At 43.0% G+C, this 26,518-nt stretch overlaps 1 protein-coding gene across 2 annotated transcripts; it reads right to left on the bottom strand.

Annotated features, from left to right (window-relative positions):
• Positions 1–1,048: 1,048 nt before the first annotated feature.
• LGALS3 (galectin 3) lies at positions 1,049–16,829 on the bottom strand. Of its 2 annotated transcripts, XM_063290511.1 has the most exons (7): positions 16,746–16,828; positions 5,806–5,827; positions 5,432–5,543; positions 5,181–5,350; positions 4,532–4,620; positions 3,008–3,176; positions 1,049–1,338 (listed from the first exon to the last, which is right to left on the bottom strand). In XM_063290511.1, the coding sequence occupies exons 2-7, from the start codon at positions 5,821–5,823 to the stop codon at positions 1,183–1,185; spliced, it is 714 nt and encodes a 237-aa protein (XP_063146581.1). In that variant the 5' UTR covers positions 5,824–5,827; positions 16,746–16,828; the 3' UTR covers positions 1,049–1,182. The 2 variants fall into 2 exon arrangements, with proteins under 2 accessions (XP_063146581.1, XP_063146580.1); XM_063290510.1 differs by having other exon boundaries at positions 5,181–5,543; positions 16,746–16,829.
• Positions 16,830–26,518: the final 9,689 nt, after the last annotated feature.

Below are 26,518 nucleotides of genomic sequence, written 5' to 3' on the forward strand. Positions count from 1 at the left end.
TTCTCCACTGATACTATTTCTAAAACAGTTGTGTAGATCTGATCACTGAATCATAACTGAGTAGTAGGCTGGTTCACACATGATGTTAAGTCATGATTAGTTTAATGGGCTGGGTGCTAGCAATACTAATAACGTAACTGTCTACATTTGGTTTATAATGTGGACAGTTATGCTAAGCCTCTGAGATTTACAAGGCATGCCTGGTAATACCGTACACTGATATCACTGAATGAAGGGGATGAAAAATGTTGGCCTTTAAGAGGAGCTGAAACCAAAATCTTTTTCTTAAGTCCCTTGTTTTGTGTCTAATTTTTGCATAAAGTGACCTGCTGAAAATCACCCATTTTCTTGTCAAATTTCGGTTCTCTGACAACGCTGTGAAGATTCCAAAATAGGGTTTGGATGGGAGGAGAGGCACACCTGGCCAACCAGTTACCTACAGTATATCAGCTGTAAACCTTGGTTCACAAACTGCTAACTCTGGCTAATTTCACACAACATACTAAGCCTGAAGCAATCCATGGCTTAGTGCAATTGTGAATCAAGCCAATATACCCATCCAATATGAGCGGCAGCAACTGAAGAGATTGAGGCACAGGGACTTCTTCCCATGCCTTTGATAACTGTTTCCTGGAGATTGATAAATGTCCTTGATACTCTTGGCATCAGAGCAGGTGTGTCCTATACTCTAAGTCAATGTTTTTCAAACTTGGCAACTTTAAGACATGTGGACTTCAACGCCCAGAATTCCCCAGTCAGCTGGCTGAGGTATTCTGGGAGTTGAAGTCCACATGTCTTAAAAGTTGCCAAGTTTGAGAAATACTGCTCTAAGTAATTCTTCATTACCAATCCTTGCAATTCTTCTATGTGACTAAAAAAGGTAAAAAGCTACAGCAAAAACATGGATGTGTGTAAATAATGTCACTGAAACAAGCCAATCTTGGAATGCTTGAAAAATGAATGAAAGCTAAGATTTTGGGATGCTAAATTACACACTGCAGGAAGAAGCCAGAATCTTGTTTACAACTATGTTTTTATACATAAGACCTTTAGCCTTTAAGGATTTTATTTGTTAATCACTGCCCAATAAAGACTAGCTAATATCTTTTTCCCTTTAGAAAAAAAGCAACCAGTTTTTTCAGGGATATTGTGCATTAGTCTGCAATGGGCCAAAGGCTTGGCTTAAATCATGAAAGGAGTGACACTGATAAGAGTGATGTCACCAGTAACAGACAGCTTGGTGATCTGCTTCAGCTCTTTTATACGGTGATTGTACTGCATAAGATGAGCATCATTGACAGCTATCTTCAAATGATCTGCTTCACAGAGAATCTGGATCTGTAAAAGGACAGATGTAAACATTCCCAAAAAATTGTGAATAGGGATAACAGATACACCATGAATTCGTGCAACCTGATTCTTGCTTGGTTGCACTGGGCTTAGACACCTAGCATCTTGTGCTTGTCCTGGTTACATAAAAAACCACTGACAAATACTGTATGAAACCACGAAATGGGGTGGGAAAAGCACCCCCCCCCACCTCAAGCATCTCAAAAGAGTGCAGTGCTGAATTAGGTAGCACACACATTTTTAAGTGCACCCTTGGTCCTGCTAGAGACTAATGCAGTAAGGCCACATTGACTAAGGCTTATGGAATAAACATTCAACATGCACCAAGTTGGTGAAGACTGACATCAGCTTTCATCTTCTAGAGCCACTTCATTATAGGACTGAAAATTATGACTACCTACCATGTGAAGGAGCATGGTGTACATTTTAAAGCTCTGATTTGATAGAATGTATCTATTACATTGCATTCCATTCTCATTTTAAGTCTAGTCTTTACCGTTTTTTCTCTTATGCTGGACAACTGAGATTGACATTCCACACATCTAACTAAGTAGATCCTGATCCCCATAAACTGATGCCTTAATAAAACAAAGGCTCTGATTACCCCACCCCCCTAAAACCCCCATAACTGATAGCAAGCTGGCATCCAGGAACAGGTAATAGAGTCAGTTCTGTGAGAGGAAGTCAGCCACAAATCCATTTCTGGAGCACTTTTACACAGCACTATTATGAGTAGTACCAGATCAGGACTGGGAAAGATACATTGGCTCCAGATTCCTAAATCTTTCCCAGCTAGGAAGAATGTGCAACGGATGACATTCTCTAGCCCCTGACAATTCATCCTTTGCCTGTCTTTCTCAGTCAAGACAAACATGCAAAGGATGAAGCTGTTCTGGAGTGAGTTTTGCATTTCTCCTAAGTCCAGCTTCAAGGAACCATGCTTGCCTCAAGTTGGAGCACACTGGGAATGACAATGCTCTTCTTCCTACACAGAAAAATGGAGGATGACAGGGGCACTCCTTTGGGGGCAGGGAGGGGCTTCCTACTCATCAGTCCCATCTTTTGATGTCATCTGATTTGCAGCCCCCATATCAGAACCAGTTCTCCATCCTGCTTTAGGTGCTATGCAGAAACAAGGCAGCAGGCTTACGTGCATTCACATGACTCACTTAAAATAGTGAGTGAGTGACCCATTTTCTGCACAATAAATTGAACCATATACTAATCAAAGTCTGGATTTGTGCAAAACACTACTACATACAGTATGCACACACCAAAGTTAACACTAAGCATATTGTTCAAATGCAATTACTAGGTATTTTTCTGACTAGTGTTTAATGAGCGAACCCAATGAAAAGGAAATGCAAGCAATATTAATCCCTGTCTTCCTCAACCTGAAGCCCCTGCAGGTGTATTACAATTCCAACTCCTAAAATTCCCACTCAACTTGGGAATTGCTGGGGATTCTGACAGGACCGGTCCCAACAAATTTTGTGAACAAGAAACAGATCAAGAAAGGGAATTATAGTGATTAGTTGGATTTAGGTAAATCAAACTGTTCTTGCAACGTTCAGATGACTAAATTGCAGGTATTCAAGCCATTTGTTGTTATTTGATTCTTCGCTATCAAAAGGACACACGCAAAAGAGCCCTTTACCTTGAAAGGCTTGCCAGCCTCAAAGGGAAACCTGGGTGCCGTCCGGTCTTCCTTCCCCCAGACATTCTGAATCTTGGTGTTGCATACAATCACCTTCCTGTTGTCCTCATTGAAGCGGGGATTAAAGTGTAAAGCAATGTCATCGCCTTTCTTCAGATCTACTTGAAATCTGCAAGAAATAGGGACACACAAAATGTTACCTGATGTTCTACGGGAAGCTCGCTTATGATGTTTACAAAACAAAACAAAACAAAAAAACCCTCTATCACATTTATTAAATTAATCATTACCTTGAAAACTTGGATCCCCAGTGTTGCCAGTGTGCCCAAGGGCACCATCAGGTTATTTCATTTTAATATTAAAACATTAAATGGGAACCTAGTGTGCTGCAAAGCAGAGCGCCAGTCTCACATGTAAACTTTATTTCTAATCATACCACTAGGTTCATGCTGGTCCCATAGGCATTCTTAGAAAATAAAAATGACGGGTTTGGTAAACTCAGAAGAAAGCTAAAGTGGGGAGAGAGGGGGTCGGTGGGTGGGTTATTTATTTATTTTTCAAATTTCTATCACCACCCATCTCCCCTCAAAAAAGGGGACTTTGGGTTGTAGAAGGAATGGCCAGGTGCAACCTCTCCTGGGTGTTTGCAGCAAGCCAGACTTTTCCAGGCAGGTGGGCACAATCTCAGACTAAGTACTGGAGGACAGCCACTCACCAGAGGTATCCTTGCAATTACAGAGGATGTTACAGGCTAGCACCTTGCTTTGCACCCTACCAGCATATCATAATAATAATAATAATAATAATAATAATAATAATAATAATAATAATAATAATAATATAATAATAAAATAGTCATGTGGGACAGAGTACCAGGAAGATCCAAGGGAGACATCTGCAGGCACTATATAAGTTCCATCTGCTCTAACCATAGCAAGTGTGTCTAATGTCTTTTGGGCCACAGACCTTGCTTGGAGTGACAGGCCTCCAGCATCATTTTTGAAGCCTCCAGAACCCCACGGATTGAATGAGCCAAAATATGCCCCCTTCTGATTGTTAGATATATATCCTGCCTTATATCTTAGATCTCAAGGAGACCTCCCTTCGTTTTCTCCCCACAACAGCAAACCTGTGAAGTAGGCCAGGCTGAGAGACTGTCCAACAGTCACCCAGTGAGCTTCCATGGCTAAGGGTGGACTTGAACCTGGGTCTCCCCAATCCTTGTCCAACACCTTAGCCATTATGTCCCACTGGCTATACTTTTGGAGATTGGCCTCAATACATGTAACAAAGGGGCAGGGCTTTGATTGTGACTATCATCTTGTAACACATACAAACTTTCCAATGCATCCCTGATTTAATTTGGTCCTCCTAATCCCCCCAAGTAACACTGGAACTGTGCTTCAAGGAAAGATGATGGGTTGGATGCCAAGGGGCAGTCTAGCCCACAATAAACCCAACTGTATCCTGCAAGAAACTTTGGATCAGTATCACCCACCACCTCTATCACCCCTGCATTGCTACCTGTTTGGCCTTGGATTCACTGTCCCAGTTATGGTTATTAACAAGCGAGGCACAAGTCCTGAATGAAGGGCTAAGTCAAAAGGAACTTTCTGCAGAGAAAAACAGATTACTTTGCATCAGATCAGATCAAAACAAACAAACTAAACAAAATTAAAGAGCACAAGGTCCAACCTTCTAATGCTGTAGCTTGCCTTGACTTTCAGCTTCCTTTCTGTTAAAAATATATCCCTGCCATCACTACCCCATTTTCTGTAAGGTTTCCTCCTAGCCTCTTTTCCTTCTGGCCTCTTGGTCTCAGATAAAGGCTTCCTCCATGTTATTCTCCATCTAGTTTATATCTCTGTCCTGTACTATTCCTTTGTATATGTTGGTCTTGAGTGTCATTAAATGCATTTAGAATAAGTTACCACTGGTGTTCAATAACTGACTAGACTTTTGGACCTTCAGTTTGGAGCTGAAAGGTTTTGTTGTCTATGTGAAATATTTGATCACCCACCAAATATTCAGAATTTAATTTTGGTTCTATCAACAAGATTTGCTGTTCCTTTTTTAAAAAACCAAATTTTTTAAACATCCTAATCAAGAACTGGAAAAAATGTGGATGCCCCCTGCCTTGCACAAACCACAAACATGAACATAGTTTTCTCACCAATGGAGCAGAAAGGCCTCCAGGTCCACTTTGTGGTGGAGTTGGCTGTGCTCCTCTGTCACTTGGGGGCTGCCCAGGAGCAGGATACATTCCTGAGGCCCCCGGTGGAGCCATTCCTGGTGCATTTGGAAATGTGCCAGGCATTGGTGGGCCTCCAAAGAATGTTCCAGGTGCTGACAGGCCTCCTGGATATGCGCCTGGTGCTCCCGGATATGCGCCTGGTGCACCGGGATATGCGCCTGGTGCTCCAGGATATGCGCCTGGTGCTCCGGGATAGCCTGAGAAGGCACCAGGCTGATTCCCCCAAGGAGTAGGTTGCATATTTGGATTAGGGTTGTTGGACCCTGACAGGGCATCTGATAGCTGTGAAGGAAACAAGGAGACATTTGTTACCTACAAGCCTTTTCCCAGCCAGTAGTAATATCTTGTCTGAATTTAGGTATGGGATTTTTGGCTTTCCCAGAAAGCTGTATGGTCCACAGCAACTTCTAAATGCCCCTTCTTTAAATGACAATAAAGTGTTTAGACAAACCAAAAAGTAGGGTATAAATTTAATAACAATTAAAAACAAAAGGAAAAGGAAATGTGGCATTAAAAAGCACCATCTCCTCAGAAACAGACTTACCGAAAATCCGTCAGTCATCTTCCTGAAATAAAAGAGACAATGGGCTAATCAGTAGCACTCAGGATTTTTAGAGACCCCGTGTCCAGCCCAGATCTTGGTAGAACTTCAGTGTAAGACAGGGAGAGAATGTGGGATATGCTGGGTAGAGTTCAGAATATAGTGGGGTGCCTTTTTTTAGCATAGAAAAACTAAGGCTTTACATTAAGCCAGTACAATCTGTGAAGCCAACAACTATCTTGCTAGAAAACAATGTGTGGTTTTGTTTTGTACCTAGACACATAGTTTTTACTCTGTTTTGGCCACTTAAGCACAGGCTGATGAAGAGATGGAGAACTCAAATTCTTGCACATTTTGATTGGTCTCAGTAAAGGTATTACCCAACTATTGATTTTTGGATTGTTTTTCACAGATCACAGAATGAATATATATGAATGTATGTATGTATACACACACACATATACATACAGACACACACACATACACACGTAACACATTTATATGACTGCCCAACTCACACACAGTGACTCTGGGCAGCTTAGAACATTAAAATTCATAATACAAAAAAATAAATAAATAAACCCCCACCCCCCACGACAGCAAATAACACACTCAAATTAACCACCTGATCTGCTCCGAATCAACCTGGGGTCCCCAGGCCCACAGACAAAACCACATCTTCAGGGCCTTCTGGAAAAGGAGCAAGATGGGGGCCAATCTTATCTCTGGGGGAATAATACTCCATAGGGAGGGAGCCACCACGGAGAAGGCCCTTTTTCGCGGTCCCACTAGATGTACTTCCCTCATTGATAGGACCTGCAACGTATCCTGCCTCCCCGCTCTGGTGGGCTGGGTAGATGTGACTGGAGTGAGGCGGTCCTTCAAATAACCTGGCCTCAAGCCATGTAGGGCTTTAAAGGTAATAACCAGCACCTTGAATTGGACCCAGAAGCAATATGTTTATGATATTATTGTTACTGCCATCCCATTATATAGAGGAAAGAAAAGAGATAAGGCAGCACAATTTCCATGGGTGCCATGATGCCTGTGATGTCAGTAGACTGTTAGAAGGAAATCTTACCAAGGGTTCATCCCGAGCCGGGAATGAAGAAACATGGGCAGTTGCTTGAGCAGAGATAAAAGTTTATTTCCCAAGAGCATGTACAGAGTGAGTATGCTGGTTGGAAGGTGGCCACATGTGTATCTTCTTGCCAGCCCCTTATATAGAAATGTGGCCCTTTGATGGAAGAGGAGGTGAGCAGTTTTGCTTGATTCACACCTGTTTTTAGTTTCAGGAATCTCTCTCTAGGATTGTCTGAATGAGCCTTAAAGAACAAAGGCATTCCACCCGCTGCTGCTTTTGTGGTTTCTGGCTCCTTTGATCAATTAAGTTTCTATCTCTGCTGATTGCGGATTTTGTCTTTCAGGTTTTTTGATTCTTTGATCGTTTGATACTCTAGAAGGGGAGCCCTTTCTTTACTAATGCTAAGATGTCTGTTGCCTTTCCGCCTTTCCTGCATGGATCAGCCCACAGAGGCGGGAAGCATCTCCCAGCAACAACGACAGCCCCAAGGAGAAGGAGAAACGGGGGGGGGGGTGTCCCTCAAATCCTTCTAACAAGACAGTGCCCCAAGACCTCAAACAAACAAAAACTGAAAGCAATTTAAAAGTCAGTTAAACGCTTCACATCTCATGAGCTAATCAAATCTTGCAAAATCTATATTCTTGCACGAGATTTCATCAGTTTCTAAACATTTTTAATTCAAGCTTTTTTAAAAAAACAAATGTAATGTAAGGTTTTAAGAGGGGGCACCCACAAGAATGTATAGAACTGTAAAATGATTTTAGCTCCCTGAAAAGGCTCCTATGCCCTGCTGTACATCATCTGGCCCACCAGGGTTTCCGGTGGGGGAAATTGCAATTAGATGGGCTCACTGTACAAAATGCATTGGGATGCATATTAAAAAACACAATTTGGAAGAGGCACTTTTTAACATCTTCTTTTTTGTGTTTGCGGGGGCTAACTATCATAGGGCTTCATATGGAGCAAAATCTAAGTCCCTCCTTTTACATACAGACTAGAATGAACCCTGCTTTGTCAAACTTTAATGAAGAAAAAAGGAAGATTTTCAACTGTCTCTTGCTTGTTCCAAAGGTCTTCACCCACTTGTCGCCCTCCAAATGCCTCAGGAGCGGGACTGAGAATTCTTAACCCCAAATGAATGGCCTCAAGCTGGGGAAATCCAGAGGAGAATATTTTACCTTCAATATAATTGGGTATTATAAGGAACATAGCAAAGATCCAGTGAAGTCTTCTGTCTTAGGAGAAGTACTGAGCAGAACTTGAGTCAGGAAGGGGAGGTAAAATGAAGGAAAGGTGGAATGGGGAAGGTTTTGAGGTGGACTTTAAAAAAAGAAAAGAATAAAACAGATTTCTGAAGAAATTTCATTCCAAAGGCAGCCCAGAGACAAAACTTTGCATTGGGCGATCCAAATGAGTTGCCAATTCCTTTTGCCTTTAAAGACATGGCATTGACTCATCTTGCAATAAGCAGTGAAAACTGTCCCAAAACATATTTTGGTTTCTGTAACGGAAGCAGAGTTGTTGCGGAGAGAGATCAATACATCGGCCAGCGTTGGAAGCCACATGATATGTAAACCACAGACACTGCAGAAAGCTTGAAAAGCACACATGCACACAAGCAACCTTTGTGTTTCCAGGGAGTTATTCAGGGAAATTGCTTTAGACACCTCTTTGGAAAATACACTGTCACTGTTTGTGGCGTCAGGCAAATGCCCTGTGCAAATATGAGCCGTAACTTCACACACCCAGAGTTCGGATTCAAAAACTCTTCTCTATTACGAAGAAGCGGTTTTATCAACCATATAAGATAAATTGTATCACCATTATAAACCTTGCCCTATATTAATTCAATAAGATATACAAAGAGGGGCTGATGCTCACAACCAGTCTGGGAAATATAAAAAACAAAGAATCTTGCAGCAACTTAACAACACACATCTTTAATGGAATGCACTATGGTCTCCCAGTGTGGCCTCCCTGGATTCAATATGCCTGCAAACACCTCACCTCCCTTGAGGCACACCAGATTCCATGTCCTGCTTTATTTTAATTCATTTCTTTTGGAAGGAAGGAAGGAAGGAAGGAAGGAAGGAAGGAAGGAAGGAAGGAAGGAAGGAAGGAAGGAAGGAGGGAGGGAGGGAGGGAGGGAGGGAGGGAGGGAGGGAGGGAGGGAGGAAGAGAGGAAGGAAGGAAGAGAGGGAGGGAGGGAGGGAGGGAGGGAGGAGCTGTCTGTCTGTGAAGCAGTGCATTAATATTAAATGTCAACTTTATTTTGAATACGGTCTCTGAGTCCCACACCCAACCTGGAAACCTCCTTAGAAAATAAAAACTGTATGTGATGCAGCCGAGACCTATTTTGGGAACAGTGCCCTCCAGTCCTGAAAAAAGACAAACAGCAGTTGACATGGAGAAAGCATCTTGAGAGAAAGCAGCTTCCTCACGAGTTTGCCTTTCAGGAAATGGGCATTTTGTGAGTGCATGTTCTCCAAATTCCAAATGTGTTGACCCATCCAAAAAAGCTGGGAAATCCAGGCATCAGTTTCTGTAAAGCAGAGTCTGCTTCATCAGATATAAGTTGGGCAAATGATTGACCAGCATCTCCTAGCAAGCTTCATGGTTGAGTGAGAATTTAAAGTTCACCTCCTCATGAAACAAGCTGCAACTCTATTAAGGAAAATGGGAAAAAATGGGACTTATATCAAATATACAAAAGCAACCAGCCTTAGAACTGACACTGGAGATACTGAAGTGGTGGGCAGCTTCTGCCTTTTAGGACTGATTATCAACAGCAAAAGAACCAGCAGGCAAAAAATACACTTCAGACTTGTCCATGGTAGTGTAGCAATGAAAGCCTTGGAAAAAATATTCAGATGCCATGATGGTGCCAAAGATCAGAATCATGAAGGCAATGGTTTTCCCTCTATGGAAGTGAAAGTTGGACTTTGAAGAAGTAGGATGAAAAGAGTATTGGTGCTTTTGAACTTTGGTACTGGAGAAGACTGCTGAAAATATAATGGAGCCAAAAAACAAACAAATGGATTACAGAACACATCAGTCCAGACAGGGCTGCAACTAGGGGGGGGCGCCAAAATGAGTGCTGGGTGGGCGCCAAAATGGGCACGGAATCCATGTTTGCTCCGGGTGACACAGACCCTAGTTGCGTCCCTGAGTCCAGAGCTCTCACTCAGGGCAAGTTTAGACAGTCATATTCCTGACACATTATTTGAACACCTAGCTCTCTTGAGAAGTCCCTGGTGCTGGGAAAGGTGGAAGGAAAGAGAAGAGAATGACTAGCAGTAAAGTGGATGAACTTGATTACTGCAGTGATGTGTCCACTGTTGAAAGACCTGAAGGGCCAGGTTGGCCTGGAGACAGGGACAGATCATCCTGGAGAAGGTTGATCTATGTGGTCACTAAGAGTCAACACTGACTTGATGGCACATAATCACTCAGTCAAAATCCTAGTACAATTCTACTCCCATTCCCACATTTATTTTTACTATCAAATCGGTGACTAAACCCTGAATTGGTAGCAGGGGTCTCGGGGGGCGGGGGGTGTCAAAAAGATCATGATGGCAGCCATGACTACATAATTAAGCCCTACTCAGTTTTTACATGAATCATGTAAAAAAGAGGCAGGGTTTCAACCATGCAGTTGTGGACGCCGTCTTGACTTTTGACAACGCCCCTGAGACCCCTGCCAAGAATTCAGGGTTTTTCCTGCTCCATCCAAATCCAAATGTTCTGTCCTAGACATCACCCCAGCTTTCTCTCATGAATTAAGAAGAAAGCAAAAGCTGTATGTTTGAGATCTCCAATCTCTGCCACAGATTGCAGGCCTTGGAGGAGGAGACCCGCATTAGTCTATGGCAGCAAAATATCAGGAGTCTGGTAATACTTTTTTCTGGCTAACAAACTTTATTAAAAGATATAAGTTTTCATGAGTTGCAGCTCACTTCACCCGATGCATAAAACTCCTTCTGAATCTCCGCTACAGGAAATTCTTTCATAACACACACTCTCATATTTAATAACGGCAGATATCAGCCAAACAGCATGTGCTAACTGGCTTCAGAAAGCCTTGTTGTGCTGCATAAACTCTATTACTGCCTTGGGCACAGCTCTCACAAACAACTCTGCAAGAGACCCCAGTCCAAAAGATCCTAATTAGAACAGCTATGGAAAATATGTTTCATGATGTCCTTTACGGCCAGCCAAAATGCTCCTTCTCCATTTATTAAAAAAGACTTTTCTGTTTGTAGCTTGAAAGCAGTGCTTCTCACCATAAAGATCCAAGCAATTTGCTGTTTATATGTTTGCCGCCAGCAAAGAGCTACTCCACACCTTTAAACAAGTTTACCCAGAAGTAAAATAGGGTTAAAATCGCTGGAAGAAACATTAACAATCTCAGATATGCAGATGATACCACTTTGATGGCTGAAAGCGAAGAGGAACTGAGGAGCCTCATGATGGTGAAAGAAGAAAGTGTAAAAGCTGGCTTGCAGCTAAACCTCAAAAAAACCAAGATTATGGCAACCAGCTTGATTGATAACTGGCAAATAGAGGGAGAAAATGTAGAGGCAGTTAAAGACTTTGTATTTCTAGGTGTGAAGATTACTGCAGATGCTGACTGCAGTCAGGAAATCAGAAGACACTTAATCCTTGGGAGAAGAGCAATGACAAATCTCGATAAAATAGTTAAGAGCAGAGACATCACACTGACAACAAAGGTCCGCATAGTTAAAGCAATGGTGTTCCCCGTAGTAACATATGGCTGCGAGAGCTGGACCATAAGGAAGGCTGAGAGAAGGAAGATCGATGCTTTTGAACTGTGGTGTTGGAGGAAAATTCTGAGAGTGCCTTGGACTGCAAGAAGATCAAACCAGTCCATCCTCCAGGAAATTAAGCCAGACTGCTCACTTGAGGGAACGATATTAAAGGCAAAACTGAAGTACTTTGTCCACATAATGAGAAGACAGGACACCCTGGAGAAGATGCTGATGCTAGGGAGAGTGGAAGGCAAAAAGAAGAGGGGACGACCAAGGGCAAGATGGATAGATGACATTCTAGAGGTGACGGACTCGTCCCTGGGGGAGCTGGGGGTGTTGACGACCGACAGGAAGCTCTGGCATGGGCTGGTCCATGAAGTCACGAAGAGTCGGAAGTGACTGAACGAATAAACAACAACCCAGAAGTAAGCCCTGCTACATTCAAAAGGAACAGAAGTATGAATATCTACAAAGAGTAAATTAATTTGGTTAATTATATTAATTCCAAAACAGAATTAACCAAGGGTATCTCAGGAGTAGAGGGCTGCACGCAACTAGCCTTTGGCTCCTAGTCCCTAGACCTCATCCTCCATTCCTGGCTGGGAACACCTTGCCTGAGTTTCACTGCAACCAGGGTACCTACTGAGCAAGTTTAATCAATGATTTATGCTTCTTCCTACAGAATGGCCATTTGGTTAGGCATCCTCCATACAGTATTATCAGTAAACAACTGAAAGCAACTTCTATGCGAAGTGTCAGGGTGTTATGCATTCCTGCTATCACATTCAAAGAACTTTTATGGAGAAGATGTGAAGATACACATCCATGTAAAAGAGAGAGTATATGAAATACCACCATAAATCTTAAACATGGGGTGGCACTGGATAGTGAAGACTCTTAATTTTCAGTAAATGCTTTGGGTGGATAGTGCCATTATATGGTTTAGTCACCAGGTGGCAGTGGACTTAAGGGTTTTTTTTGTCCAAAGTCAGATGTTCCCTGTGACTGATTTCTTCTTGTTCGAGTAGGGCATAAAGTTGCCTTAATTGTTTACCTATGTACTTATTTATTTAGAAGGACTAATAAATAGAGAGAGACTTTATTAGAGGGACTACTGTGCCCTACAAAACTTCATAGGAACACAGATCTCAAACGATACCTTCTTCTGCAAACACCTCACAAATCTATTTGTTGTCCTTCTACCCATTCTGATGCTGCTTTTTCACATGCTAACTTGCCTGCATATTAACACATACACTATGAGCTAATGGCCAGACACTAAAGGGTTGAGAACTTGTGCTTGCTGAAAAAGACATCTGGAATGGAAAAATAATGATTGCGCAAGAGTAAATCGAAACAGAAGACACTGCAAGATGTTCTAAGCTGAAGCGTGAAGGGGTAGGAATTTTTGAACATGCCATTCTTGTACTCCATACTATTATGCTACAGTCGTGACAAAGGATATCTTGACATTTAACCAGACTACTCAGTGACCAACCACTAAAAATTGATGAAGGATGATGAGGCCACCCAGCAATTCAGATGAGATAATCCAGCACTACCTACAAAAGAGAGCTGGAGGGAGCAAAAGTCTGAAGTCCTGTCTTATATTCCATCAAAGATCATCTCACAGAATAATCCAAGGGGACTTCCAACACCCCATTGCCACTTGGCCAATGTCAAGGAGGATTTCCTTGGTATGTAAGGCCTGAATGAGTGAATGAATGAGAGATGCTTATCTTGCTAAACTAAAGCTTTTAAAATCTACCAGTAGTCTCCCAGCATTGTTAGTTGGGGTTCACTGACTTTGCTGTGGTGCTGCATAACAAGTTTCTTAATTCTGTAGTGGACGGCAACCCTCTTCTAACACACCCCTCACCAGAAAGCGTTCTCTGAGTCCATCCCCACCATCACCTTTTCCTTAAAGGAAGCTTATTTGCAGCACCCAGCAAAAGACCTCTTTATTCCCTGTGGCACTCTGGCACATCAGTGAAACTGGGCGTTATTGTGGCATATGAATTTTATGGCTGGTTGTAAATCTGCTGCGGTTTTTTTGCGCATTGCTTGAGCTGGGTGCCAAGGAGGCCCAGAGAAAGGAAAGAAGCAAAAGTCTTCTGTTTAAGTGCTAGTTAGCTTACAACCTTTCAAAAACTGCTAGCCTTCCTTTCGGTCCTACAGGACATCCAGGCTGAGCCTGAAGTCTACTGACCACAAGGTCTGAGGAAGGACTTTTGTCCCAACCCATTTTTCTATTAAATGTATTTCCTTGCTGCAAATGTTGTTTCTCAATCCATCTTCAACTAGGATCATACAACACACTAAGCATGGTTTGCTTAACCCTGTGTGTGGTCTAAGACACAGCTGGCTGGTTTATATAACTCTAAACAAAAACCAAGCAATTCGCAGTATGGTTTAATGCAATGTGTGAAATCAGCCTCTCTCCCTTTCTTCCTCTCCCCATTTAGAAAAACTTCCCAATCTGGCACATTCCAGCTGAGTTAGGATCACAAGTCCCACAGTTCCCCACCAAATGGGCAGGAATTCTGGGAGTTGTGGTCCCAACTAATCTGGAGGACAACTGGTTAGGGAATATTGCTTAGGATGGGGGAAAGCAAAAGATTCAATGCCAATATCATTTAGCATACATCTTTCTTTTCTATTTCTTTTTCTATTTTCTTTTTTCACTGTATACTATTCTTTATTATCTTTATTTTCTCTTATAGCTATTACTTTGTTAAAAATTTCTTTAATAAAATTTAGCACACATACACCCTGGTTGTAATGTTCTTGTGGGCTGAGTTTAATTAAGAATTTAGAAACAAGAAAAGGAATAGAGCCTTCAACAAACAGCCTAATTCTGATTTGAGAATTGGGAGCGTTAGAATCCTTCTCTCTCTGGGCAAATGTCAGCAATAGAAGAAATAAAATATTTAAATTGTGAGGCAGCATCTACATATCAAGCATTCAAAGCAAATTAGCCAAACCAATCAGGATAGAAGTTACTTGTCCCAAATATTTTCTAAACCAGTTTAACAGGTTTGCATGCCTTTATCTGAGGACTCCAGTCCTCAGTCAAACATGTTGAACACTCAACCTCTGGAAAAATAAGCATCCTGGGATTCAGTTCCATTGAAACCTAATATCAGCCAGTTCCAATCCAAAGGAGTTAATTCTGATAATTCAGTTATGAAGGAAAAGCTTAGTACATGCTCAAAGGGATTATCTTCTGTTCTTCCATGTCCTTTAAGAACATAAGGGAGACATCTACATATCCCCCTAAATTTGGCTCATAAATGCTCTTTTTAGCACTGAAGTGATGTCAAGATGTTAAGATACAGATCAGACATTAGGAAGAAATTCCTGACAGTAAGAAATTTCCCCCCAATAACCTATTTCGGTGGAATAGGTTATAGCATGGAGAGGTTTCTTCCCCTTCACTGGAGGTTTTCAAACAGAGGCTGGATAATCATCAATCAGGGATAGTGAGGTAAATCCTGCAGTGTGAAGGGGGTTGGACTGGATGACCTCTTGGATCCTTTCCAATTGTATGATTCTATGACTGTTGAACCACCTTCACTACCAGGACTGGAAAAAAAGAAGGAAAGTCTTGAATGGATGAGGACTAGGATGTTTGAAGGACTGGCTTCTCCCATTCTTATAAATGTGTTTAATAAATAAAATAAATAAATAAATAAGAAAATCCCTATTGAGCTCATCTTTGAAGGCCCTAGATGCATTTGGCTGGGGTGAGGGATGGGGTCTCCTTGGTGACAAGATGTACGCAAAAAGGCTCAGGGGATGGTGCTGGGTTCAGCTACAGACAGTTCACCACCCTCAGTAAAGTTTGCAACAATGATTGGGGGGGCTCAGCTGTGTACTGTTAATGGGGCAATGAATTCTGAACTATTACCAGGGGGAAATGCTGACCATTAATATGTATTCATGCATTGCCTTATGTGAGAAGTATAAACACTATCATGTGTGTGTTAAAGTTGTCAAATAGGCTACATTTTTAATCAGGGGGAGATTTCTCCAAATTGATCAGAACAAGAAGAGGAGCAATAAAGATACACATCATTTGAGGAGCCATTTTATTTTGGATCATCCCTGAAAAGCTTGTGAAAGTCTGAAAAAGCGCAACCACATTGCTCCAAGCAATGTATTTTCCTCTTTGAAACCACCCACCTCCCTCACGCCCTGACCACACTCCCTGCACTAACCATGTTTTGCTAAACTATGGCTTACTGACTAAACCATCATTAGGTGGCTCTAGGCAACACGCTAGCCACAAACCATTTTTTTCAAAATCGCAAAAGCTGAGTCCTCACACGTCCTAAACTAGTAATCTAGAGCAGTGTTTCCCAACCTTGGCCACTTGAAGATGTGTGGACTTCAACTCCCAGAATTCCCCTGGGTGGGGAATTCTGGGAGTTGAAGTCCACACATCTTCAAGTGGCCAAGGTTGGGAAACACTGCTCTAAACTAACTACATTGTGGCTCAATGTGTCTATGTCGCCGCCACTTCGTCATTCGACCATTCGCTTTCCCCAGAGCTCAGCCCATAGCCACAGCGTTTGAACTGGAAACTCCTCGGGGCAGCCGACGGAACTCCCTGTGTTGCTGGTGTCGCCCCTAACAGCGCCTCCGGCGTATTTCTCAGATCGGAGGCGCGGCCTTCTGCTCGCCTGTTTGCCTGGGCGTGCGCTGTATCCCCGCCCGAGTGAGGAAGGGCTCCGGGCGACCGTCCCGTGGAATCCCCGGGAGAAGCGCAAGGCAGGCCAGCCCTGCTCTTCGACTCACGGTCCCGCCCTGGCTGGCGGCTGCTTGTAGATCCAACTGCTAAGCCCATCCCTCTCCCAAATTGCTGCTTTGGGTGGGGCAGGGAAAGAGAGCCGACCAGCCAACTTTTCCACCCCGCTTCCTAAAAGACGGGACAAATGCCTCCCATCCACATCCCGAAAGAAAATGTTCGGGGGCGGGGCGTGCGAGGGGGAACCACAAGACCGTCCTACGCGCAAGGCAGAGGGAAAGGGCAGCCCACCCACCCCAGAAAAAGGTGTCCCGGTCCTCGCCTTCCCGCCCCGGCTTACCTGGCTAGATCCCGCTGGAGGCCCTGGGCTGACACGGCGGAGCAGCGGAGGACGACTCAGGCTGGGCGGGACGTCCAGGCAGCTCAAATACGGGAGCCCGTCCCCGGACCGCCCCGTCCTTTCCGCTCCAGCTGCCGCCTGACTCCGCCACGGCCGGCTCCCCCACGCAGCCCGATTGCCAGCAACGCTCCCCGAACGGCTATGCCCTCGCCTCACCCAAGGCAGGCATCTTGAAAGCATACTTTTGCATCAAACCCACTTCGCAGAGTTGTGCAGATGAATTGGGCGGGAGGGGGGGAGACCCACACAACGAAATTGGTTGATCTCCTGGGAAAGAGAAAGTCGAGATACTGATGCCACGCCTAATAAATGCAGGTTCTTCTTCCCCTATCCCTAAAGTTAGGACACTTGGAAACCAAGTAAGAATTAGAGGGGAAGCTGGAGGCCTCCTTTCTCCTTTCTGATTGATCCCAATGACATTATAGGGGCTGTTGGGTCATTTGCAGTCCCACAACAGAGGTGCCATCCTCCCTGAAGACCCTGGGGATTGCCTGTCTCCCCAAAACATTAGCATGGGGCTGTTATTGCCCTGCAAATGGACCTTCTAGAAACGACTTCCCTCTTTACCCAAGAACCAGATTGCAAAAGTGGGCAAATATTAGGTTGGTATTGTCAAAAAAAAAAAAAAATCTTCCTTAAACAGTTGTTATGCAAGCAGAAATCCAACAAATGTGGTTTCACCCAGATTTTCCTATTCAATAGGGCCAAAGCTGTCCAGTTGATTAGGTGCTTGTCATTCACAGATAAGCACAAGGCACTATCCATGTTTTTTTTAAATCGTGTCTTATGAAATTAGATCAGTGTTTGAGTTTGTACAACACACTGATATATTATGAACTAATCAGACTTTAACTCCCAGAATTCCCCAGCCACCCATCTTAAACTTGCCACTGTTGAGAAACACTGGATTAGGCAATCACAGCCTTACAGTTATAGAAACCAGCCTGGAGTGGGGAGTGGTCACTAGGGGGATGTCAGCCATATAGGACTTTCAAAAATTCAACACAGTTCTCAGGATACACGTGTGTGTGTGTGTGTGTGTGTGTGTGTGTGTGGTATATAGTGTCAGTTCCAGCTTTTCATGGAAATCCAGAAAACAACACTTTCTTTGCCAATAAGAACAGTTTTATCCACTGAATTCCTATACTGAGATTGGTATAGTCTACCCCATGTCTCCCAACCTTGGCAACTTCCAGTGTGGACTTCAGCTCCCAGAATCCTCTTCAACAACCATGCTGGCTGCAGAATTCTGGGGATTGAAATCTACACACCTTGAAATTGCCAAGGTTGGGAAACTCATTTGTCTGATTCATGCATCTCTCTCATATGAAATTAGGCTCATACTTTGCATAAGACATGGCTTGGTGAACCATGTGGTATTATATAAACCACAATTGGCTAAGTTAACACAACAAAACAAACCACATTACAGTTTACTGTGTTGGTGAACCAGGCCACAGTCGCTGAAATGTTCCAGACTTTTCTCCATGTAGCAATGTGAAGTGGGACAAGCATAACCCTAATCAACCATAACCAATGTATGACAGTCACACAGTGACAGGTGTGCCGTCACACAGTTATAAACCCAGGGGTCTGGCTATTGCAATCAGATCAATGTATTTATCTTGTGAAAAACAAGAGAAAGGTTGGATTTATTGCCATGGAGACCTACACAAGAATGATTCATCACTTGTTTTCCATTCCCATGATGTTGACCACAGCAGCAAGAAGGGAGACGGGGAAGTCCATAGCTGGTCACGCTCTGTTAATATTCTGATGGAGACAGGAGACAAGAGACACTGTGAGCTGGAAGCTGTGGCCAAACCAAAATGGACAAGCCACTTTATGACTTAATGTGATAGCTGGGTTCACATAACATGCCAGTATGGTTTGTAAACCATAGCTTACCGTGTTGTGTAAATCTGGACATTGTCACTCGGGCACCAATGAGGGAGTTAAGAAAAAAGCAAATGGTGGCCGTGACCATTCAATTGAAGCCCTGTCCCTTTTTTATGTTGTGGGGCTTTGATCACACAGTTGCAGCCACCATCTTAGCTTTCCTGATCCTTCCCGCATGGACGTCCCATTGCTTGATTGTCATCCCTCTGGGTGGAACATTAACTTTTTGGCAGATTCAGCCCTAATGGAGGATTTGTGATTCCTGTTGACTTCAGTGGCTAAAAGCAATATCAACAAAGATGCGCTCAGGTGCAATTCTATTCATCTCACAGAGAACAGACTCCTGAAGGCATGAGCGTATGACCATGGGAACCCAGTATTTACTGGGAGGTGCACCCTGCGTCCTTTTGTGCATGTTTATAGCTCTTATTAGTACATGATGGCAACACCTTGAAAAGCAAGCATTAAGCAGAAGACAATGTTGGTATGTCTTACAGGATACACTATGCTGAAGGTACAGAAATTTGATTTCTTAGGGGCAAAGGTTAGCATCCCTCTATGTCCTCAAAGAGGATACTGTGCTTTTCAGAGAAATACAATGATCTGGGATGGATAAAACTTTATTTTGGGGATCATATAGATACAATTTCTTTCATGAGTGTACCGATTGAATTTTTATTCAAGTTTCTGAGCAAATAATGAACTGGAAGCCAGTGACCAATTTCTGCCTAAAGATTCACTATAACATCTTCAATTCCAAACCACATTTGCATTCAGGGCTGTTCATATGGATTCCCAATTCCTGATGCACGATGTGGCCAAACATTTTGCCCACCAAAAAAAGTTTCTTGCCATGTAAACTCCATCTATATACTCAAGTATCTTTCAAAGCTTAGAAAACAATTTACATGTTTGCATTAGAATGAGTTTCATAGTTTAATTATGGCTTCTAGAACATTTGAAAATCTGTTTCAAAAGGGTTTTTTTAAAGTCAAGTTTAACTTTCCAAAAGTTCAAAATGGTTTTGCCTGCCAAATAATGAGATATAACCTACTTATGCATATAAACATTTTTAGTAAGCGTGGGAAATTTGACTTTAATTCATAATCATTCCCTCTTGAGGAATAAAACACCCCACTGAACCTTTAAACCCATTGATCTGGAGTAAATCTGGGATCTTCCAGAGAGACTTTGAAGCAGGTTGCAACTGAATTTTTAATGTCTCATCCTTTATCTTGTCTGAATTATTAAACTATCTTAGAAGTTTATGCATTGCTGTCCCCTTACAACAGCCTTTCTGCTTAAGGAGGCCATTTACTGTATATAAAAAAAAGGGAGACCACCAAGGACACACAGTTCTTTAAAATGTGTGCCTGTTTATTGATATGCAGAGATACCAACCCAGAAATAACTACTAGCATTCTCTTCTATTGAATTACTAGCATTTCAGAAGGAATATAATGGGTAAGACTATGGTTGACTTGCTTCTTCTCTCTTGGTCTACTGAGCTTTCACTCTCACCTTTTCCTGAGGTTTTAATCCTGGCTTAAACCAGGCAGCTCTTCTGAGACCAGGCTGCTCGGTGGAGTTCAATGGGGTGGAGGGTAGTAGCAAGAGGGGTCAGGTGGACAAAAGCAGCACTGCTGCATCGTGATACAAGCCCTTCCCCTTCTTCTGCATGCCTTGCAGAATCACATGCCTGCTCCAAAGGAGTGGAGCTTGCAAGAGGAGCTCATAGACTTTTGTCAGTCCTAAAAAAGCAGTGAGGTCCTATGGATGCTGCTAGGGCTTCTCTTTCTAAAATAGACTATCTTCTCTCGTAAGGGTGTATCTTGTGAGCACTAATTAGATGTTTAATTCTTGTAAGAGGGCCTTTCCACACTGCTTGGTTAAACTACTACCCACCATTACTTTTGCTGGCAGAAAACTATACAAACACAGAAGTCACAGTCCACACTGCTGATCCTTGCCCTGCCTCTATTGCTTCTCCTGATTTTAGACATACAGGGTACATTAAGCCAAGCTATTCACTCTGTTTCCTTCCCCATTTCTAGTTTCCTGCTAGCGCTTTGATTGGTGGGCTTAATGTACGAGGTGGACCCATGAGGTTAAATATCTGTCAGACCTCACTCCTTGTCTTGCCAGCCCAAGCCCACAGATGGGCATCTGCTTGTCCCACTGACAACATGGCCAGCAGTCAGATTTAACCCTTGAAAATATGAAACTGCTCCCAGTTGCTGTCAGTTTAAGAGGAGAAATGAATTTCAACAATAGAACAGCTGCCTCAGGTATGGGAAGGAGGCAAGATGAAGGCAACAAAGAGATTGGGGGCACAATTGGGGCACAGTGACTGGAGATTGAGGGCACAGTGGCTCTCTTCTGTTTTCCAGGGCCAGTTCCAGTCAGTGTTGGTTGGGGGGAGAGATCACTCCCTAGGCCCCTCCTGTGTGGGGTGCTACAAAATTCTACTCTCTCTCCCCTCTTTTTCAACATCTACATGAAACCGCTGGGTGAGGTCATCTGCCAGTTTGCAGTTTAGTATCATCAGCAGCATACTGATGATACCCAATTATATCTTTTGACCCTAGGGCCAGCCAAATGAGGCTGTCAAGGTTCAGGGAGCCCTTCAGATGTTCCCTTCAGACATTCCCTGGTTACGTTATGGCTTGACTACTGCAACACACTCTACATGGGGCTGCCCTTGAAGACCACCCAGAACTTCGGCTGATCCAGAATGCAGCAGCGTGAGCAGTGTTGGGCATGCCTCAGTATGCCCATGTAACTTCTTGGCTTCATGATCTGCACTGGTTGCCAGTTTGCTTCTGGGTACAATTCAAGGTGCTGGTCACTACCTATAAAGCCCTACAGGGCATAGGACCTGGTTACCTGAGGGACTGCCTGTCTCCCATAGTATCTGCCTGACTGGTTCAGTCTGGCAGGGTTGATGCACTTGAGGTTCCTTCAATTAAGCAATGCCATCTATCAGGACCCTGGAAGCATGCCCTCTCTGTGGAGTCCTTGGTGCTCTCTGAGCCTTGTTGTTTTCTTGCAGACATTTCATTGCCAGACTAGACAACATCTTCAGTGCAAGAAGGCATATGCACTGAAGATGTTGCCTAGTCTGGCAATGAAATGTCTGCAAGAAAACAACAAGGCCCAGAGAGCACCAAGGACTCCACAGTTCAACCCTGAGCTACAAATATGTGCTTCGATTGATGCCTTCTCTGTAGCAGTGCCTACCCTCTGGAATGAGGCTCCCCCCAAGATTTGAACAGTGCCACCCTGCTTTGAAGGGTCCTGAAGACCTGGCTCTTCACCCAGGCCTTGGGCAAGGATGATTGATGCCCCTTTTTTTCATTTTCCTTGTTCCCATCTGGGTTATTTCTGCCACCTCTGTTCCTTTGTTTTGTGTTGTTTTTATGTTTTTTGTATTGTTACTTGTTTTTAAATGTTTTAACAATTTGTAAACTGCCCAGAATTGCTGGGAGTTGGGCAGCATATAAATTAAATTAAGAGTTAGAAGAGCAAAAAGAAATTGGCAGGCCATACTTCTCTCCTGCTTAGATACAAGGTCCAAAGTCCAACAATTCAGGGCAAAATCTGGTCAGGGAAGGCTGGGGTGAAAAAGCATCTCCCATTGTCAAGCTTAGTGTAAAAAACGTTAAAAGAGAAGTTAACCACATGAACCCACATCATCTACTGCTTTGGACACTGTTGGTGTCAACTGCCCATGTGGGCGCCCTGTCTATTGGAAGCATGTGGTTCCCAGTCACAGGCCAATGCTCCAGAATGAAATGATGACACAACTTATTCTGCAAAAACAGCTATGAGTCACACTTCGAAGCAATTCAAATTCCTTTCCAAGTCTTAAAACACATAATATGTATTCCTCCAGCAATCTATAACAGCAACTCTGAAGACAAATTGGTATTATCTCCTTTTTGAAGACTGGAGATTGCAGCTGGGAAAATAATTAACTGCCTCAGTTTGTGACTGAACTGCACCAAGGACTTTTTAGTTAGCCATAGTTACACCAACCTTTCCCAGCCTAGTGCTCTCCAGCTGTGTTGAGACTGTTTCCCTGATCCGCAGCTATTGGCCTTGCTGGCTGGGAATTCATGCAGTTATGAAGTTGGAAGGAATCATTTAGACCATTTAGTCAAAGTCCTCACCCAGTGCTGGAATCCAAATTAAAGCCTGATGGCTGTCCAGCTCTGCTTGAACATACCCAATGAAAAGGAACTCATCAGTTGTCACTTGTATGAGATGGGCGGCTATAGAAATTGAATCAATCAATCAATCAATCACCCACTGGGAAATTAGTTAACACTTTCAGGCTCTTCTTGCTGTTAGGAATCTGCCTTCTTGTAAGTTATATTCAGTATTCCATGTGCTGGACATGAAATGGAGAACCATATTGATATTCTTCTGTGTGACATCCTTTCAGATATCTGAAGCCTTCTGTCCTTTTTTCCCTGTCTTCCCTAGTGAATCCCTCTTTATAGAACCTAATTTCTAATCCCCTGATCATGCCCACTGGGCTTCTTGGAGACTTTCTCCAAGCTGTTCATACATTTGGTGTCTAGAATTGGACTTGGTAGTGAACTAACTAATCTAGATTGGTTTTCCAGCAAAGGTGAACTAATCAACTTTTCAGAGGGGATTACTTTCAATTTGAAAGAGCCCTGGTGTTGTTAAAATTAGTTTCCAAATAAGAGACAAAAGTGAGATCTCTCCAAGCAAACACAATTGTTGACAGAAAAAGAGAGTCATTTCAGATTGTACACTGCACAGAGGTAGGTCAATTGATCAGAAGAAGAATGACTGAATAAGCAACATATGGAACGGCTCCTCAGAAATATTTTGAATTTTGTAAGAGGCAAAGACTTTTTTTCCTTTTCCCAGGCTTTGCTACCTACTCAGGTTCTAATAACTGTTAATCTCTTCCATCTGTTCTTATATATTTATGTTTTATCAGTTTTGCTGAATTACTTTCTAGATTTTTTAAAACAGAAAAATAGGAAGATGGCTTGTAACTAGTCAGATCTGTGGCCCTCTGGCTCAGTATTAACTACTCTAGCAGCAACAACTGTATTGGATTTCAGACAAGTGTTTTGCCCAGCCCACCTGGAGATGCTAGAGGTTGAATTCGGGACCTTATGTGTACAAAGCACTTCTGCCACTGAGCCATGGCCCTATGACATCTACAGATATTCTTAGAAAATACCAGTTCTCTTAACTCTTTTCAATCTGATGAATGAGCCAGGGTCACCCTGATAGTTCATCTTCTGCAGAAAGAGATGGGGGAGTAGGAATTGTTTATTCTACTTGATCCCTCAATAGCTTTTGATACTGCTGACCGCAATATTCTTCTGGACAATCACAGGGATGGTCACAAAGATAGCACTGAGTCACACTACCACCACACGTGGGCAACTACACTGCAGGGTGCCACAAGATACTATTTTGTCCCATAATGCTATTTCACATGTATATAAATCTACTGTGGTGTTGGAGGAAAATTCTGAGAGTGCCTTGGACTGCAAGAAGATCAAACCGGTCCATCCTCCAGGAAATAAAGCCAGACTGCTCACTTGAGGGAATGATATTCAAGGCAAAACTGAAATACTTTGGCCACATAATGAGAAGACAGGACACCCTGGAGAAGATGCTGATGCTAGGGAGAGTGGAGGGCAAAAGGAAGAGGGGCCGACCAAGGGCAAGGTGGATGGATGATATTCTAGAGGTGACGGACTCGTCCCTGGGGGAGCTGGGGGTGTTGACGACCAACAGGAAGCTCTGGCGTGGGCTGGTCCATGAAGTCACGAAGAGTCGGAAGCGACTAAACGAATAAACAACAGCAAACAACAAAATAAATCTACTGTCATCAGCAGGGGCTGCCATCAGGATTTTGGAGCTAGGTGTGATCAATATGTGGATGATATCCCCATCAACATCTGGATCAAAAGAGGCTGTGTATGTCTGTACTGGCACCCGGATAGAGAGATGAGGTGGATGTGAAGATTTATTTTTCTAACAGTGATATAAATAGACCTTCAATCGGAGCCACTAAAACCTAATTCTTATTGGAAGAGAAGCTTGTAACTCACCAACATGGCACATATTTCACAAACAGGAAGTCTTCTGTGCAGTCTGCAACTTTCTCTAGTTTCAGTTGCGAAAGATTTTTATATGAAATCCTTTAAATGGAAGATCATTATACTTGGATGCTAGAGAACTGCATGAAGTGTTCTTAAAAGTTACAGGTAATTGTGTTAATTAGAAAAACCAAGAATAATAAGGCAATCCCACTGTTAGGACCTGTGATAGTGTTAAGCAATAAGAAAGCTTTCTGGTTGCTCAGGTTTTGTGAGAAGTAAATAGTAGCAAAATATGGTGACATGACATAGTCTTTCTACTTTCCAAAACAAACAAATGAACCTTGAAGATTTTCTTTAAAATAAGCAGAATGAATGGTGAAGTGGCAAGTTTGTTGAAAAGCAGGGGTCTTTGCGCTCTCTTCTGGCTGAACTATGAAATGGCAGTTGCAGTTTAAAAGGCAAGTAGAGTCATATTAATCAGTTATTAAAGAGGTTTATAGAGATTACCATATAGCAGTGTTTCTCAACTGTGGTGACTTCAAGGTGTGTGGACTTCAATTCCCAGAATTCCTCAGCCAGCAAGACTGACTGGGGAATTCTGGGCGTTGACAATAGATGACTTCATAGATGGGATGCTACTACAGTATTGCTGGATTACTGCAATGCCCCTCCATGGGGCTGCCTTTAAAGACCACTCAGAATTGCACCTGCATATGCTCCTGCACTTGCTGGTGGGAGCACATTATACCTCTACTATGGGGCCTGGATGGGCTTCCTATAGACCTCCAGAGGATTTAAGGTGCTGGCTTTAACCTACAAAGCCTTTTATGGCTTGGCCCCAGGTTATCTTAAGGACCCTCTTTGCCCACTGGAATTGGCCCTGATCAATTTGAACTTGCTGGGGAAAGCAGCTGGTGGTTCCTCAGTTTTGGGAGGTGTGGAGGATCTACTTTTGGGAAGTTTGGAAGCACTCCTTTCCTATAGCAGCACCAGTCCTCTGGAATAGCCTCCTACCACCATTTAGATAAGCTCCAATTTTAGCTACCTTCTAGAAGCAGCTGAATACGGGGCGCTTCTGGAGGGCGTTTGGATGTGATGCCTGTTTTTTTGGTTTCTTCACATTTTATTAAGGTTTCTGTTTTTTAAGTGGACTGTGGATATTTTAGTTGTTTGTGTATTCTCATAAAATCACTGAAAGTCCTGTTCAACTGTGGCATATAAATGTGAAAGAAAAATAAATAAAATAAATAAAACACAGTAGAACATTGTTGTTGTTCCACATCTGATAGAAGTGGGATCCGTCAAACCTGATTTAGTATATACATAAGAATAGCCCAAATAGGTCAGATCACAGATCACTTACCAGCATTTCATTTCTCAAAGTGGCCAACCAGATGCTTCTGGGGTGCTCGCAAGCATGGTATAGAGAGACGTAGCTACCTCATTCCCACCTTTATTCTTCTGTAACTGGTTCTGATCACGTTGGTCGTCTTCTGCATTTTTGCCGAGAGAACAGCAATTTCACACTGAGTTGTTTCATAACTCTCTTGTAGATACTATCAGGTATCCTGGTGATTTGTTACTATGAAATCTCTCAAGATGTCCAAGAATATCTTCTCTTGTTACCCCAAAGAAGTTTCTTTGCAATCTCCATATTTTCTTGAGGAGCCAGTCACCCCTTTGTCATTCACAGCCCAATTGCTTTAAATAAGT

This window comes from Candoia aspera, chromosome 1, assembly GCF_035149785.1.
Source record: "Candoia aspera isolate rCanAsp1 chromosome 1, rCanAsp1.hap2, whole genome shotgun sequence".
Classification (NCBI taxonomy): Eukaryota; Metazoa; Chordata; class Lepidosauria; order Squamata; family Boidae; genus Candoia; species Candoia aspera.